Source organism: Taudactylus pleione, unplaced genomic scaffold (genome assembly GCF_031769625.1).
Source record: "Taudactylus pleione unplaced genomic scaffold, aTauple2 ptg000016l, whole genome shotgun sequence".
In the NCBI taxonomy this organism is placed as follows: domain Eukaryota; kingdom Metazoa; phylum Chordata; class Amphibia; order Anura; family Myobatrachidae; genus Taudactylus; species Taudactylus pleione.
This window is the reverse complement of record NW_028284418.1, coordinates 34,462,036-34,478,296: the sequence shown is the minus strand read 5'-3', so window position 1 is coordinate 34,478,296 and position 16,261 is coordinate 34,462,036. Positions and strand designations below refer to the sequence as shown.

General features: G+C 41.6%; 1 protein-coding gene across 1 annotated transcript in view; it reads left to right on the top strand.

Annotated features, from left to right (window-relative positions):
- PSD (pleckstrin and Sec7 domain containing) overlaps window positions 1-16,261 on the top strand; it is a 266,492-nt gene that overhangs the window by 231,698 nt on the left and 18,533 nt on the right. The window contains exons 13-16 of the mRNA XM_088473556.1: window positions 5,174-5,352; window positions 11,427-11,497; window positions 12,511-12,668; window positions 15,365-15,509. Of these exons, the coding sequence (XP_088329682.1) occupies window positions 5,174-5,352; window positions 11,427-11,497; window positions 12,511-12,668; window positions 15,365-15,509 (553 nt within the window). The remainder of the gene's footprint in view (window positions 1-5,173; window positions 5,353-11,426; window positions 11,498-12,510; window positions 12,669-15,364; window positions 15,510-16,261) is intronic.

The window sequence follows — 16,261 nt, the reverse complement described above, 5'->3', positions numbered from 1 at the left end:
CATTACATGTACACATTACAAGCCCCCTAAGAAAATCCACCACATATTTAAACAAAGTGTGGGCTCCCTGGTCCTCATGGCATGGCCAGCCTCTCCTTTACCTTTTAGTCTGTACTTTCCATTGGCCCTCATTTAAGGCGGTCCTCATTGTGGTCCCCTGCTGTACTAAGCTAGCTTACTTGCCTTTGCGTGGAACACACTAACTCTGCACCCTCAACCACTTTCCCTATCTCACCACTCTGCTCCCCCTCCTTTTTAACAATAAAAGTTGCACCGTACTGTAGGTCCTTACTTATGCTTGTATTTTTAGATGAATGTTGCCTCTCACTGTTTATTGTTGGCTGCGACCTATTTGCCCAGACTGTGATACCTTTAATTTTAATAAACAAAGTTTAGGGGAAAAAAGGGCTGTGCTGTGGGTTGTGTCAGTGTTTTGAAAAAAAGTTGGCCTTGGGAGAACATTTTTTTTTTTTAAACATTTTTGCACTGGAGAACAAATTTGTCACCGTTCTGACATTGAGAAGGCTTCCAGGCTTGTTCTTTCCAAGTTTTTAGTATGAATAAATTAACATTAGTGTCATGTCTCCCTGGGTCACAGGAATATCTGGAAAACTGTCAATTGGCAAATGCTGCATAAATCTGGTACATTTAGAGGTATTATTATTATTATTATTATTATTATTATTATTATTATTATTCAGCAATAAGACTGACTTTTTCTCCATACACATTTTGTTTTATGTTCAGCTCTGAATAAGGCCCGCTATGCTTTTTTCAGTTTATTGTCATTTGCTTGTTTACATCTGTACTGAAGCACCAATAAAAAATATTTTTGAAAAAAAAATCACCTGCTTCTACACTTCAGCAATAAACTATAGGCAACCTGACAAGCTATTCGTGCCGAAAGTTAAACCCTGCAAAACTTTTCATCAGCATAGCAAATCAGAAATTTTTGAAAATACAGTACAGTATAGATTTTATTGTACTTGATATAGATATGCAGATGTGTTTGGTCTAGTTACTTTGCACATGCAAGCATATTTCAATTTTCCTTCTACACTGGTGCAGCTAAGCAATTCAGGGTCACTGAGAGAACTCTGGGACCATGTTATAGACTGATCGTGGAGTCCCCCATCCTAGGCTGTTTGCACAGCTCTGGCGACCTATTGATCCCACTCATCCAGTATAGAAGTGACTGTGGACAGGGGCCAGAGCCCACATTATAATATCCACCACAGCACCTGCAAAGGGGATCCAGAGACTGTGCACCTGTTACCCCCTCTTCTTTTACTACTTTGTGCACAGGGCCTGATTCAGAGCCGAACGCTCTGACCAGAGCGCTCGCTCTGAATCAGTGCCCGCCTCCATGAAAATGGATCGGCCTCCTGGCCGCTCGCATAGCTGTGGGTGACCACCCACAGCATATGCGAGCGTCCATGATGATGGTCGCGATGGTCTTGACTATCGCGACCATCGGGCTTGCAACGGAGACCCTGCGGTAGGGTCTCGCTGCCGCAAGCCCTGGAGTGATTTTGGCTCTATCAGAGCCAAAATCACTCCCACTGACATCACTAGTGATGTCAGTGGGGCCGGCTTCAGACGGTAGGCGTTCCCATGAAAACGCCTCCGTCTGGCAGGCACGCCCCCGGTACGCCCACCAAATGGGGCGTGCTGTCAGTCAACATCGACAGCACGCACCCTTTGGTGCGAGACCCGGAGCGATGGAGAGCCCGTCACTCGCCGGGTCTCGCGCAAGCGCACGACGGAGCTCCCTCAGTCGTGCGCATGCGCAGTCAGGGAACATGGATCCGCTTGCGAGCGTCCTGCGCTCGCGAGTGGGTCTGAATGACCCACACAGTGCTGTATACACAAATCTTGGTGGTGAACGATAATCTTTTTCATTAAATATTCACTGAATATAATTTTATTAGATTTTTATATTTGCATTTTTACTGTCCATCTGAAATAAGTATTGGTTGACAACTCTCTGAGAATAAGAACAGGCGGTGACAGTTAAATACTGTATACAGAAAGAAAAAGGAATCGTCTCATACATTTAGCCAATATTGCAAAAATACATAGACTTCCTGGGTCATACATTTCCAGGAATGAATCCTTAAAACCTGGGGATGTCTCAGTTGGTAAGTAATGAAACGGATAAGCCCGGTCTATGGCGCACCTTGAACACCCCCTCCCGTCTGCTTTAGACAAAGGTTGTAGCAGCTTTCAATAATTAATTACTGAGCAAACCAGGGTAAAACGGATTATAGCTGGCGGAAGAAACAATGCACCAGGTATTGGGGGCTGTCAGGGAAAGCAAGACATCCTCTTCTGCCTGTGCAGATTACATCTGATGGAAAATATATCCAGACGTGGATAAATTAATTAAGCATGGACGCTGGTATATTTTATATTATGACATTTATTTCATAACATTGTTCTGCTAGTACAAGATGCTCAGCTAAACTGTACTTATAGACCCTAAACTGTACTTCTAGAACCAGGCAGAGGACAGCTAGAGAATACAGCACAGCACTTATACTTTATTGTGGTTTTATCACCATCACAGCAACCAGGACTCTTCCCCTCTCTAACATTTCAGTACTCACAAGTGGTTATCTGAAAGATGAATTAAAAAAAAAGAAATGTGCAGTAAAAAAAGGTATTGTCACGACTATAAAATTCTCAAATGCTTCCGCTTTTTAATACACATCTTTATTACCTTTTCATCATTGCCCCCAGGCTGGCATTAACGTTTGTTCTTTTGTAGCAGCTTTATATGGAGTAGAGAGATATACTGCTTCAATTAAACCCTGTCTGGACAATCAATCTATTTTTACACTTTGTTCTTTTATAATGAGAATGGGCTAATAGATAGCTTACATAATAAAATAAATCTAGTAATAGTAATTTACTAAAATCCTATGCTGCCACCTCTGTTATACCTACAAATGGATCGCTACTAAGCCTACATTTTATCAGACTTACTATTTGTCATGTACATTTACTGTTTTATATGATTCTTTGCGTGTTTTGGTCGCTGTATATCATATCTACTTGATAAAAGGGGTGAGCGGATTCGGTTCTACTCGGTTCCGTTCGGTTTTAAAAACCAAATCTTATTGGCTATCCAAAACTCGTGACAGCTGATACCCAATAAGATTCGGTTTTTAAATCCGAACGGAACCGAGTAGAACCGAATCCGCTCACCCCTAAATTTGTCTAAAAAAATAAATAAATCCTGTGCTGCACGTAAGCACCATTTTGAAAGGATTTTATAATAAAGTCCTATGCAATAGGGCCTGAGTGTGTACCAATAATAATGTTTTTTAGTCGTTTAGTCCTTTTCAGGACTAAAATATATGCTATATACACATTTATGTATTTGTATAACTGCACACAAACAATGTAGCATATAAATATACGGGATGCGGTTAATATCTGCCAGAATCCCAATCACCGAGAGAACACCAGCGCCGGAATCCCGACATGACTGTGGATGCCGACGTCGGAATCCCGGCAGCCGGCATCCCGATCGCAAGGAGACCAGGGCAAGGTAAGTATTAGCCTTGGAGGGGGAGGGATAGGTTTAGGCACCCCTGTGGGACTTAGGGTTAGGCTCCAGACGGGGGGTCAGGTACAGGCACCACAGGGGGAGGTTAGGGTTAGGCACTAAGGGGGAGGGTTAGGGTTAGGCACTAAGTGGGGAGGGCTAGGTTTAGGCACTTACCGGGAAGGTCAGGGTGCGGAGTAGGTAGGGTTAGTATGAGTGTACAAAAAAGGAGGGTTAGGGGGTAAATAGGACAAGGAAACTGTACTCACCATTCCCCTGTCAGGATTCCAACCCTCAAGTTGCCGCTGTCAGTGTACTTGGCACCCGGCATCTCCTCCGTCTGTATTTCATACTGATTCCAAATATACTGATGTGTGACAACTGCTAGAAAAATTGCAGCAGCTGAGTACACACTGTATACATATCACAAAGCTGAAGTGGATTTTACACAAAATTCTGGTAATTACAGGGAATATTATTTTTTTAGATATTTTTTTCTTCTCTCAGTTGGTCTTATTTCTAATGATGTTTAAATGAGAGGGATACAATACATATGTGTCTAATACTGTATCTTTTGTAGCTATTGCAAAGTATGTCAATCTGCCAAAAGAGCTAAAAATCAATGCAAACAAAGTGTATTTGGCTCCACGTTCTCCACCATTAGAAGTGATATTCTATATTCAGCAGCTGAGTAATTGGGTAATTATGGTGATATTTGTAGCTTTGAACCATCTTCTCTACTATATCGGCTTGATTAGAGTTGTTGATTTCCCCCTATACATGTAACTCGTCAGATGGTGTTATTACATGCTTCATACTTTTTGGCAGGCCATACTCGCTTTTGTCAAGCTAATTATTGAAAGAAATCAACAGACACTGCTTGCACATGCTGCATGGTTTGGGCTGGCAGTCCATTAAGCTGACAGTTGTGCGTAGATAAATAGGAGGCCAATGTTGCTTTTACCAGTGTGTGTTGGGCGGCACTCCAGCATTGCAGAATAGAGTCCATGGTGCCCTCTGAAGACAGACCCAGCCACCGAGTCCGAAATATAAGCACTTGGACGGCGGCACTCAGGTAAGTAAAGTCACCACAAAGCGGGAATATTATATCAACGTTTCGGAGATCTTTATTCCTCCATCATCAGGATTCTGATGCTGGAGGAATAAAGATCTCCGAGTGCCGCCATCCAAGTGCATATATATATATATATATATATATATATATAATGTGTGTGTGTATATGTACATATCTATTATTGTATTTTATTTTTTAAGCTTGGGACTTTATTGACTACTGTTTTTTTTCCCTCCCTTATTGTCAATTTTATTTTAACTGGCTTAACTTATTAACTGGTGGTTATTTGACTGTACACATAATTGTTGCATTGTGTTTTTTTATTTACTAATCATTGCATTTCCTAATTTGAGTAAGCCTTACATGAAAATAAATAAAACCCAAGAGGTGGCAACTTATTAATCATTTTAAGCAGTTGTATTTATAACTGCTTCATATATATGAAACTCACTAGAACACATACATTTACTGTTACTGCACATATCTGAATGGGTTTTAAGTTTCTATTTTATTATGCAAATAAGTATTTATTTATTTTTTTGTAGAGATGAAGAAGAGCTCAGGAGATCGCTTTCAGAACTCGCGGACCCCAATCCTAAATCTATTAAACGTATTAACAGCTGCGGGAAACCATTCCTGGACTTCTCCCAAGACCCTAATATCACTACATACAAGTATGGAGTTCTGGTGCGCAAAATCCATGCAGATCCAGACTGCAAAAAAAGTGAGTATAAATGGCACATGGCTTGCTCTACTGGATGTAACATCCATTGCATTTTACTGTTGTCACAATTATATTACATAACCTGTATGTATCCTCTCATCTTCCTGCTTTTCATTATTTAAAAAATCCTTGTTTAGGGGCACTTAATTATAAAGTAATTATTATGTGAGGTATAAACCAATCACAATCCACTGCAGTCATTTTATTAAATGTCATATTATTTCTTCACCGTTGAATGACTACACCATCAAGTTACATTTCAGTATTTTATGTAAAGTTAAAAATAACAGTAAAGCTGGGTACACACCTTTGCGATCACTCTTTTGATGCGATGCTTCGATCGACTTCACTCCTGATCAGACGTCCTGATCACAGTGCCAATATACATCTATATAATCATACTGCCGAGCGTTGATTCCTGGAATATTGAAAGAAAATGATCATGTATAATCGCAAGAACGATTGAAGCTGCTTACGCACTGCACTTTCGGTCCAATCTCGCCTTGTCGAATCGAATAAATATTAAACTGCACGTACTGTAAGATGTGATCATTGCATTCCACCAGTTTTCATCCGACACTTTCTTGAGATATCGCCTAAACAGGTAAAAATCAAAAGAACGGCCAGACAATTGTATAGGTGTGTACCCAGCTTTAAATTTTAAACTAAAAAAAGAAAAAAATAAACACTCAAAAAGCAAAACTCTGTGCTTCAAAATTAATTTCTCTCCTCCTTGTTATAAAAACTCCCCTGAGTAGTGTATTGCTACCATGTTATATTCACTTTGTGATGACATAAATCAATCTTCCATGAAGCTTTAATTGCACTTGACCTTCTGCCATCACTGATATAGAGAGAGCATAAAACAAGTAATGCTCACCCATTAAGCATATAATTGCCAATAAATAACCTTATAATCACTTCTTTATTAAAATCCAATTAAAGAAATAGCATATGGTGATGGACTAATCCTAATCAGCAGTATGGCTAGAGCGGTCGTTGTGGAGTGGCTAGAGCGGTCATTGTGGAGTGGCTAGAGCGGTCATTGTGGAGTGGCTAGAGTGGACGTTGTAGAGTGGCTAGAGTGGACGTTGTAGAGTGGCTAGAGTGGACGTTGTAGAGTGGCTAGAGTGGACGTTGTAGAGTGGCTTACAGTGGACGTTGTAGAGTGGTTAGAGTGGATGTTGTAGAGTGGTTAGAGTGGCTAGAGTGGACGTTGTAGAGTGGCTAGAGTGGACGTTGTAGAGTGGCTAGAGTGGACGTTGTAGAGTGGCTAGAGTGGACATTGCAGAGTGCCTAGAGGGGTTGTTGCAGAGTGCCTAGAGGGGTTGTTGCAGAGTGCCTAGAGGGGTTGTTGCAGAGTGCCTAGAGGGGTTGTTGCAGAGTGCCTAGAGGGGTTGTTGCAGAGTGGCTAAAGTGGACATTGTGGATTGGCTAGAGCTGTTGTTGTGGAGTGGCTAGAGCGGTCATTGTAGAGTGGCTAGAGTGGCTAAAGTGGACGTTGTGGAGTGGCTAGAGCTGTCGCTGTGGAGTGGCTAGAGCTGTCGCTGAGGAGTGGTTAGAGCTGTCGCTGCGGAGTGGCTAGAGCTGTCGCTGCGGAGTGGCTAGAGCTGTCGCTGCGGAGTGGCTAGAGCTGTCGCTGCGGAGTGGCTAGAGCGGTCGTTGCGGAGTGGCTAGAGCGGACGTTGCGGAGTGGCTAGAGCGGACGTTGCGGAGTGGCTAGAGCGGACGTTGTACAGGAGCTTGAGCAGTTGTTGCAGTGTGGCTAGTGCCGGACAGATGTTGGAGTGTGGCTGTAGCAGACGATCATAAGTATACTAAACTATGTAGCGATCTGCAGGTCACTGTTTCTTGTCAGGCAATGCAGAGAAAGGGAAGACATTTATCTGCCTTTATAACTGCTACTAACTAATGTCTGCTATCATTTCATTTATGTATGCATGATGGCACAAATTACACTGGTTTTAGTCAGTTAGCCATGCACATACTGCTCACAAACTTATAGTTCTATCACTTTAAAATATGCATAGCACAGCACAGTAATTGGTAACCAGTGTGTCAAACTAAATAAAGAAAGAAAGCACAAAATTATTGCGGGCTTCCAGTGCTGGAATCTGGCATGCTGGTCTTTCTGGTGTGTGTGTGTGTTTGTATGTGTATATATATATATATATATATATATATATATATATATATATATATATATATATATAGCAAAACTCAGCACTGACGTCTTGGGCTCGATTCCCATTAAGGCCTTAGCTATGTGGAGTTTGTATATTCTCCCAGTGCTTGCATGGGTTTCCTCCCAAATTCCACAAAAATGGTTGTAGGTTATTTGACTACATAAAAAATTAAATAAAATTGTGTGTACATGTGGTAGGGGATATAGATTGTAAACTTCAAGTCTATGGCACTTTAATTAAATGCACATCTCATTTAGCCAAATGGTTTGTCTTATATTTCTACCGTTATCTAGAGTTATGGATTTAATATAAGTACTACACTGCTTTCTTCCCCCTATTCTTACTTCCCACCGATTTAAAACTCAATGTGTGTGTACTGTATACATATATGTGTATATATAAATAAAGTGGAAAGAGGTCTTTGCCAGCGTCAGTACCTGTTTTCCCCTGCAACAATGCTCTTTGATAATGGAAGAGGCGAGTGGATGAAGGTGTTATGTAACTATTTTCTGAAAAATTACTTATTTTTTTTTTTTGAAGGTGTTACGACCTAGGGATCATAGTAACAATGTTATTTTAAATGTTGCTAGTCTATTTACTGATATGTTTTGTGGATAAAAGTGCTTTGTCCAATTCATGTCTAATTTATCTTTAACTGTAAATATCTCTATTACATGTAACATAACACCTTCATCCACTCACCTCTGCATCTATACCCCTTAGTATGCAATGTTTCCCAACACACTAGCATGTATTTCAGCAGGCAGTATGTTTCCCAACACACTAGCATGTATTCCCAACACACTAGCATGTATTTCAGCAGGCAGTATGTTTCCCAACACACTAGCATGTATTCCCAACACACTAGCATGTATTTCAGCAGGCCAGTATATGTCTCATTCGAGAGCTTTGGGTACACATTCGTAGCGATCCATTTATATTTGCGCTAATACCAGGGCTAAACTTATACTGAATGCAGTTATAGGACTTTTATCCTAATAGTCTTTAACGTTTATTTTAGATAATTTTAATGAGCTCCCTGCATATATCATACGGTCTCACTTTGCTAGTGCATGTCTCCAGATATTTCTCACAATGTTTTTTTTTACCTAATCGATCTTTTACAGATACATATTCATTTGTTTTAGCATTGATCGATTTCTTTTTGAGCAGCTAGAGTTCTTGGGCCTGATTCCGTGTCGCATACATTCCGCACGCTCTACCGATGTTCTCATAGTATTAGCAACTATGGCACATGCGTTACACAGAGTACAAAGGGGCTGTTGTCTTCGGGTCAGACTGTATCAGAAATGTGGCGGAAAAGTGATGGTGTTCCTGGTCTGTGACTGGGAGGTGGCTAGTAGTGCATGCAAACATGGTCCGCTCACTGGGCCTATTATGGGAGTGTCGCGGGTGTGTCAGTGAAAATGACAGCATTTACAGACACACAGCCACAAGCATAGGAGGCCATTGGCAGTTGGAGAAAATGCACCTGATGGTGGCGCATAAGAACATATCAATCGTTATTACAGCACGTACAGGTCGCTAAAAGTCGGCGTCTCTGTTCTCGCACATTCAGCTGCACGGATGTACATAAGGGAAGGAGTGCATATACTCACAGATGGGTGACTGCCAGTGCATGCAATTGAGAATCAGCCCCCATATGGCAGCACACTTCTTTATTTATTTAAACTGCTGGCTTCCTGATTTTTGCTGAGATAATGCACGTGTCTTTGTAGTATTTTAATGTGAACCTAGCCTGCCAGGCCATAACTAGGGGTGTGCGAGCAGTACCACCACTGCCCCACGGTCCCTGCCTTCTGCTGCAGCGCCATCAGGAGCATTTTTAGGATGCTTCAAATGTGTACACCGCTACCCTTACAGTCCCCTGAAACATCAAGAGGAAGCTCCGGCATTGCTGCCCTTCCCCTCTCAGAATGACATTCTGCACTTACGGGGCATTGCTGGCACAAGGCACGAGGACAACCAGATATGGCACTGCTTACCTGTTTCCACAATTTGAAAAAACATTGGGCTTGATTCAGAGTTGTATGTAAACCCGATGGTTTACACACAACTCCAATGTTTTTGGATTGGCGAATGCGCAGGGTATGTACTGTACATGTGCCAATCTCTGTATGCAATAACAGCCGCAGTGCCCCCTAAGCCACAGCATAATTGACATGCTGCTTCTGTTGTGGAGTGGCGACGGTGACCTTTTAAGAAAACGGAGGGTGTGTCCTAGGCATGCTGAGGCCAGGGTCTGCATCTTCCAATGCAGATTACCTGGCCCTGGCAGAAGAGTTTCGGTGGCCATTGTGAGTAAGCTTAGCTTACTCAGATGGCTGATGGCTGCTTGATGGTGATCCGATGCTGCGTCTTTGAATGCAGCACTCGGATCTGCAATGCCAGCAGTGGGTTTCTTTTTCCTCAGACGCCTCCCGCGGCATTACCCTATTTTCACATTGCTGCCGCATCTAAAGACACAGCAATGAAGCGAACAGTGTACAACTCTGATTCAGGTTCATTGTCAAGTGTTATTGAATACACAAAAGGGCAAATCAATGTAGTATTTGTACATAATGATTATTTTGTCTGTAATATAGTCTATATTGTAATAAGAAAAGAGAGAGCGTTAAAAAAATATATATATGTACTTTATAGAAGTAAATGAAATAAAATAAAATTAAAATAGTAATAATAATAATAATAAAGGAAGGCAGTAGGGTAAGATAATGACAGTAATTTAACCCTGTGGTCCTATACGCATAGGACTTAAAACCATGGGCCTGATTCAGACCCACTCGCGAGCGGCTGTCCGCTCGCAAGTGGGTCGATGTTATGGACTGAGCATGCGCACGACGGAGGGAGCTCCGTCGTGCGCATGCGCCAGACGCGACGAGCGAAGGAAAGTCCTTCGCTCGTTGTGTCCGATCAAAGGGGGCGTGCTGTCAATGTTGATTGACAGCACGCCCCCTTTGGTGGGCGTGCCGGGGGCGTGCCTCCCTGACGGGGGCGTTCCTAAGGGAACGCCTCCCGTCAGAAGCCGGCCCACTGACATCACTAGTGATGTCAGTGGGAGTGATTTGGGCTCTGATAGAGCCAAAATCACTCCGGAGCTTGCGGTTGAAAACCTCAACCGCAGGCTCCGGCTCGCAAATTCGATGGTCGCGATGGTCTCGACCATCGCGACCATCACAATGCACGCTCGTATAGCCTGTGGGTGGTGACCCACAGCTATACGAGCGTCCAGGAGGACGCTCCATGAAAATGGAGCCCGGCCCTCATTCAGAGCGTGTGCTCTGCTCAGAGCGTACGGCTCTGAATGAGGGCCCATATCTTATAAAAGGAGCTATAAACGGAGATCTGAAGAACCTTATCAGGTTCCATTATTTGTGCCATACATTTCTTCAATTTTAACCTTTCTTGACTGCCTACATTTTTTATTGTTTTATTTTATGTTTCAGTTCAATTAATTTTATTATTATTATTTTAATTTTATTTAATTTGATTTACTTCATTCTGCTGCCATCTCAGTACTTCTATACAGTATATTTATTTATTTATTTTAGCGCTCTCATTTCTTATTATTATATACACACACTCAGGTGTGTGTCAATAGAGCTGCTTATTTCTATAGGGAGCGCAGGGTTTTTTCCTTCTGTTTATAGTCTATTATGTATTGTAAAAATTACAGCATAGGAAAGTAGCTTTTCTATGGAGGTTGAAACTATTTCTGAAACGATTAACTGTTATACAGTAGATAACCTATTTGGCTCTCGTGGTGCTGGCACATCATGTTTGAACAGTGCTGGGGAACAAGGTCTGGTTGCATTTGCTGTACTCATTTTCTCCTGACTCAATTTGTGTCCATTCGTTTCCCCACAGCTCCCAGAGGAAAGAGGGGCTGGAAAACGTTCCATGGGATATTGAAAGGGATGATTCTCTACCTACAAAAGGTAAAGAGTGGTTTCTGTAATTCAGCAATATTTTATGCCAAACTATCTTTACAAAATGTTACATCGAATTGCACTAATATGGCCAAATGTAGTAGTGTCTCCCCAATTATAGTTGGTCAGTTACTGTACTCAATATACACTACATGGGCAAAAGTAATTGGGCACTGACCGCAAATAGATCAATGAGATGTTATTGATGTTAGTACTTTGTAGGTCCACCACGTGCAGTGATTACTGCAGACATCCTTCTTGGCAAACTGTCCACAAGTTCCTGGACAACAGCAGGCGGTATGTTTTGCCATTCCGCCTTAAGTACAGTGAGCAACAGTGACATTGAGGAAGGTCGAGTCTGCCTAGAACGCACCCGTCACTCCAATTCGTCCCAGAGGTTCTCAATGGGATTAAGATCTAGACTCTGAGCTGGCCAGTCTATCCGGGTTACTGAAGTTTCTGTATACCAGTCCAGCGTCGCCCTGGAAACATGACAGGTGGCATTGTCATCCTGATATAAAACATTTGTTGTTTCTGTATAACTGCCACAATGTAGGGAGCACAGAGGTATCGAGAACATCTCTATACTTTTTGTTTTATACCTGATACTCTCATTTCCCTTTCCTATGGTGATTCCATTTTCTCACTCTTGCCCTCGTTAGCAAATTTAGCACTATGGGATAGATATACTAAAGCATCTAAAACAGACAATTGGTGATGCTGCCCATAGCAACCAATCAGATTCTGTGTACCATTTTCTAAAATGCAATAGAGAAATGATAGCCAGAATCTGATTGATTGTTATGGACAACATCACCACTTGTCTGTTTTAGAAGCTTTAGTAAATCTACCCCTACGTGTTAACAAATGAATTGCACCCGTTCTCATTATGACCTTAACATTCGAGCTAAGATAAAATATCAGCTCAGCATGTAGCTTCAAGTCATAAATCTGACACCGCACGGCATCTGTTTTCTGCGTGACAGTTGGGTACAGTAATATTCATGCTGTCTGTATTTTAGGAGGAATATAAACCAGGAAAGCCTATTTCTGAAGAAGACTTGAAAAATGCAATCAGCATACATCATTCTTTGGCTACTAGAGCATCCGACTATAGCAAAAGGCCAAATGTCTTCTACCTGCGAACAGCAGACTGGAGAGTATTCCTCTTCCAAGCTCAGTGAGTCCTAATAATACTCGCAATAAATGTCTGTTCAGTTCTTTAAATGCTTGTTCCCAATATTCTGCTCATTGATAAATGAATGTGCTTTCCCCAAACTGCTGCTACTGACTCGTTTTTTAAAATGCTTAAACCAAATGTTAATAAACCCTGCCTTTTATTCTGCCACTATATACTTTACAATGCTGTCAAATGCAATGTCATATTATTTATTTTGTTACTCTGTTTGTTTGCCTTAATTAAAGTCAGTCATCATAATATCAAAGCATAAGTATATTTGAACTTGGTCACAATGTAACAGTATCAGAATTGGAGAAGTGCAGGGAGAGTCTTCTGCCTGTAAGTCACTTATTCATGACTGACTCTAAGGTCATTTGCTACCAAACTGATTTGATAACATTGCTAACAGGCTCTTTTACATGGTGCATTTCTGCTACTTTCATGGTACTGCAGAAGGTAAGACATATGATATTGGGACAGGATTATTAGGAGCGTGTTGAAACGTTCTCTGTAATTTGAATTAGACAGGGAAATCTAAGAGCCAGCTTTATTGTGTTCATATGTGAAGGACAATGTATCAAAGTTGCACATCAGGAGCTGAATTTTATACCCTTTCTATACCTTCCATGTTTGTAATGTGTAAATCAGGACAGAGCATGTGTGCACTTCTATAAATAAATGTGTGGTCACATTACACTGGGTGATGATAGGAGTGTAAAGGAAACACTCCACCAAGGACCATAAATACTGGCGTCATAGTACATGCTCTTACTGGCTTTTTTATGCAATGGAAGCTTGCTGTTCACATGGAGACTCTCCAGTGTTACACCCATTAAACTGGTTACGCTTTCTCTGAAATCGGATGACACCCCCTCCTATTTTGTACCTCCACAAAGTGGTGATATGTTTTAATGCTGGAAATTGAATGAATTGTAGCACCTGCAGCTGAAACTTTGCCACCCATGCTTCATATATACATATAGAAATAATAAGAGGAATAGGTGCTATAGTAATCAAGTTTCAAAATCCGCAAGGCTCAGATATTTAATAACCTTCTGTGCATAACTTGCTATACTAAAGATAAAAAAATAAAAATTGACACATAAAGCTAGCACTAATTCAATCACCTATAGAGCCTAAGTACTAGAGATATGGAGGTTTGGTTTGGTTCGGATCTTTCCCGACAAATTTGGATCTCAGAAAGAAGCAGTGGCGGATCCAGGGGGGCGATTGGAGCGATCGCCCCCCATAGCACAGTTTGTCGACCATTATCATCTCTCTCCTTTGCATCATTAAGTTCAGAGCAGAGAGATGATAATGGCTGGGCTGTGATCAGAGCTCCCGTCTCCCAGTTAGGGGGATGTGTCAGTGACAGGCTGTCAACTGACCCGAGAGCCGGGGAGGAAGCGATCACAGCCGGCTCCTCACACCCTGTGATCAGCTGTGTGGTCTAAATAGACCACACGCTGATCATTGCTTAAACAAAAATAAATAAATAAAAAAACTTACCTCTGTCCAGGGACCGAAGATCAGGCTCCGGTGATGTCCTCCCTCCAGTCAGCTGGTCTCCCGGCTCCTGCACTGTGACCCTGGTCAGCTGCTGCATTAAACAGCTGACCGGTCACAGTGTAGGATGGGAGAGCAGCTGACCGAAGCCCGGGGGGAGAACATCACCGGAGCAGCGGAGGTAAGTGAAAGTAAAGGGGGGGGGGTTGCCGAGAGCGGCGGAATCATTAACTCGCCCCCCCCCCTAATACAACAGTCTAGATCCGCCCCTGGAAAGAGGCAAAACGTCATCTTTCATGGACAAACATCATCTTTAATGAAGAAACATGATATTTTGCCTCTTTCTGAAATCCGAATTTGGTGGGAAAATCCAAACCAACCTGAACCCACACATCTCTACTAAATACCATTAAAAACTATATTGAAATGGCTAACATTGAAGAAACTAAAAATGATTTCAGTTATTCAAATAATGCACACTTAAAAATGCTCACTTAAAACGGGATGTAGTCAGGATCCCGACTTGTGACTAAAGATAGGAGTCTAAATACCGACGCCGATCATTAGCCCCACGCCGAAATCCCGTCGCCCAGCATATTGAACGTAGGTGAGCCAGGCGTCGGGAGCTCTTAGCCATGGTTACGGTCTAGTCTATAGTCGTTATGCTACTATGTAGCTCAAACCTGGGTATTAGTAGTAATTGGTAACAGCAGTACTTGGTGAAAGCATGCAGAAGCAATACGTTTTAGCTTGTAAGTGGCCAGCTAACATGTAATGTCCATCTGCTTAAGTACTTTTGTCAGCTCTAAAGACGCCAGCAGATTTCACAGGCAACTCACGTGCATGTACTCAGCGGGTATCAGTCTGTGGGAAATCCTTTCTATGGCTTTCAGCATAGTCCTCAGCTTCTTTATGTGCACTTTCAGAAGGAAACCTCTGGTGTTACATGAAATCTTTCTTACGCATTTAGATAAATATCATATCATCCATTTGCATGTTATATATATATTTGTGTGTATGTTAGCTGTCTCTGTTGTTAGATTTTAAACATTGGAATTCTCACTGTAATCATGAGCAAAAACATTCTGAGTGTTTATATGTGAAGCTAGTTTCATCACCTGCAGCAGTTTGGGGAGTAGTAGTAGAGTTTGTATGAAATCTGTTCTTAGACTTCAATTTCTATTTCTCAGGAATACAGAACAGATGCATTCTTGGATCACTCGCATCAATGTGGTCGCAGCCATGTTTTCCGCTCCTCCTTTCCCAGCTGCAATTGGATCTCATAAGAAGTTTAGCCGGCCTCTTCTTCCAAGTGCCATTACCCGCCTATCCCAGGTATTGGTGCTTCATGACCCTTATTATTTGTTGTCTTCTGTATGTGTTGTTCATACAGAACTAGTTTATGGAAAAAAAAAATCAGTATTTATATTACAGTCATAAATAAGTATTTGTGAATATGTATGACCAATGTATTAGTAACACTGTAAAGATGATTGTTTTCTAACACACATCTAACAGAACAATGTGGCGTTGCACCTCTATAGATATAGAGAGGCTCTATTATTTCAGTCCGCTGGGTGTGTAATGGGTATTATGTTAAGGATTGCTTAATCAGTTCAAATAATTTATTAGATGAATTTCAGCATAGTAACTCTGCATATCCTGACTAACTTAGCTCTCATGTAATATGCTTACCAGCCCAGATGCAGTCTGTGAATAAGCTTTAGATGACTCAGAGATATTTTCTAGGAATGATTATCTGACGTAAAGAAGCCATGACAGCATGATAGTTTTCATTATTTTGACTTTTCTAAACCAGGGAAAAAAGTGGATCGTCCCACTTCTGGCTATCATGTCATTCATAATAGGTTACAGTAAATAAGAATGTTGCCAATATTGGAGGTTACCTGAATTTCTAGATACTCTGCAGATATACTAAGCTGGTAAAGGCAGGGCAGGTCCCTCTAGGACGTGTGTGTATGTGGGAGGAGGGAGACATTGGAATGATAAGTTACATTACCATTGGTGGAGGATCTTAACCAAGTGCTGAGATTTGTATAATCTTCTTCAGTGGGTGAAGTCTTTTA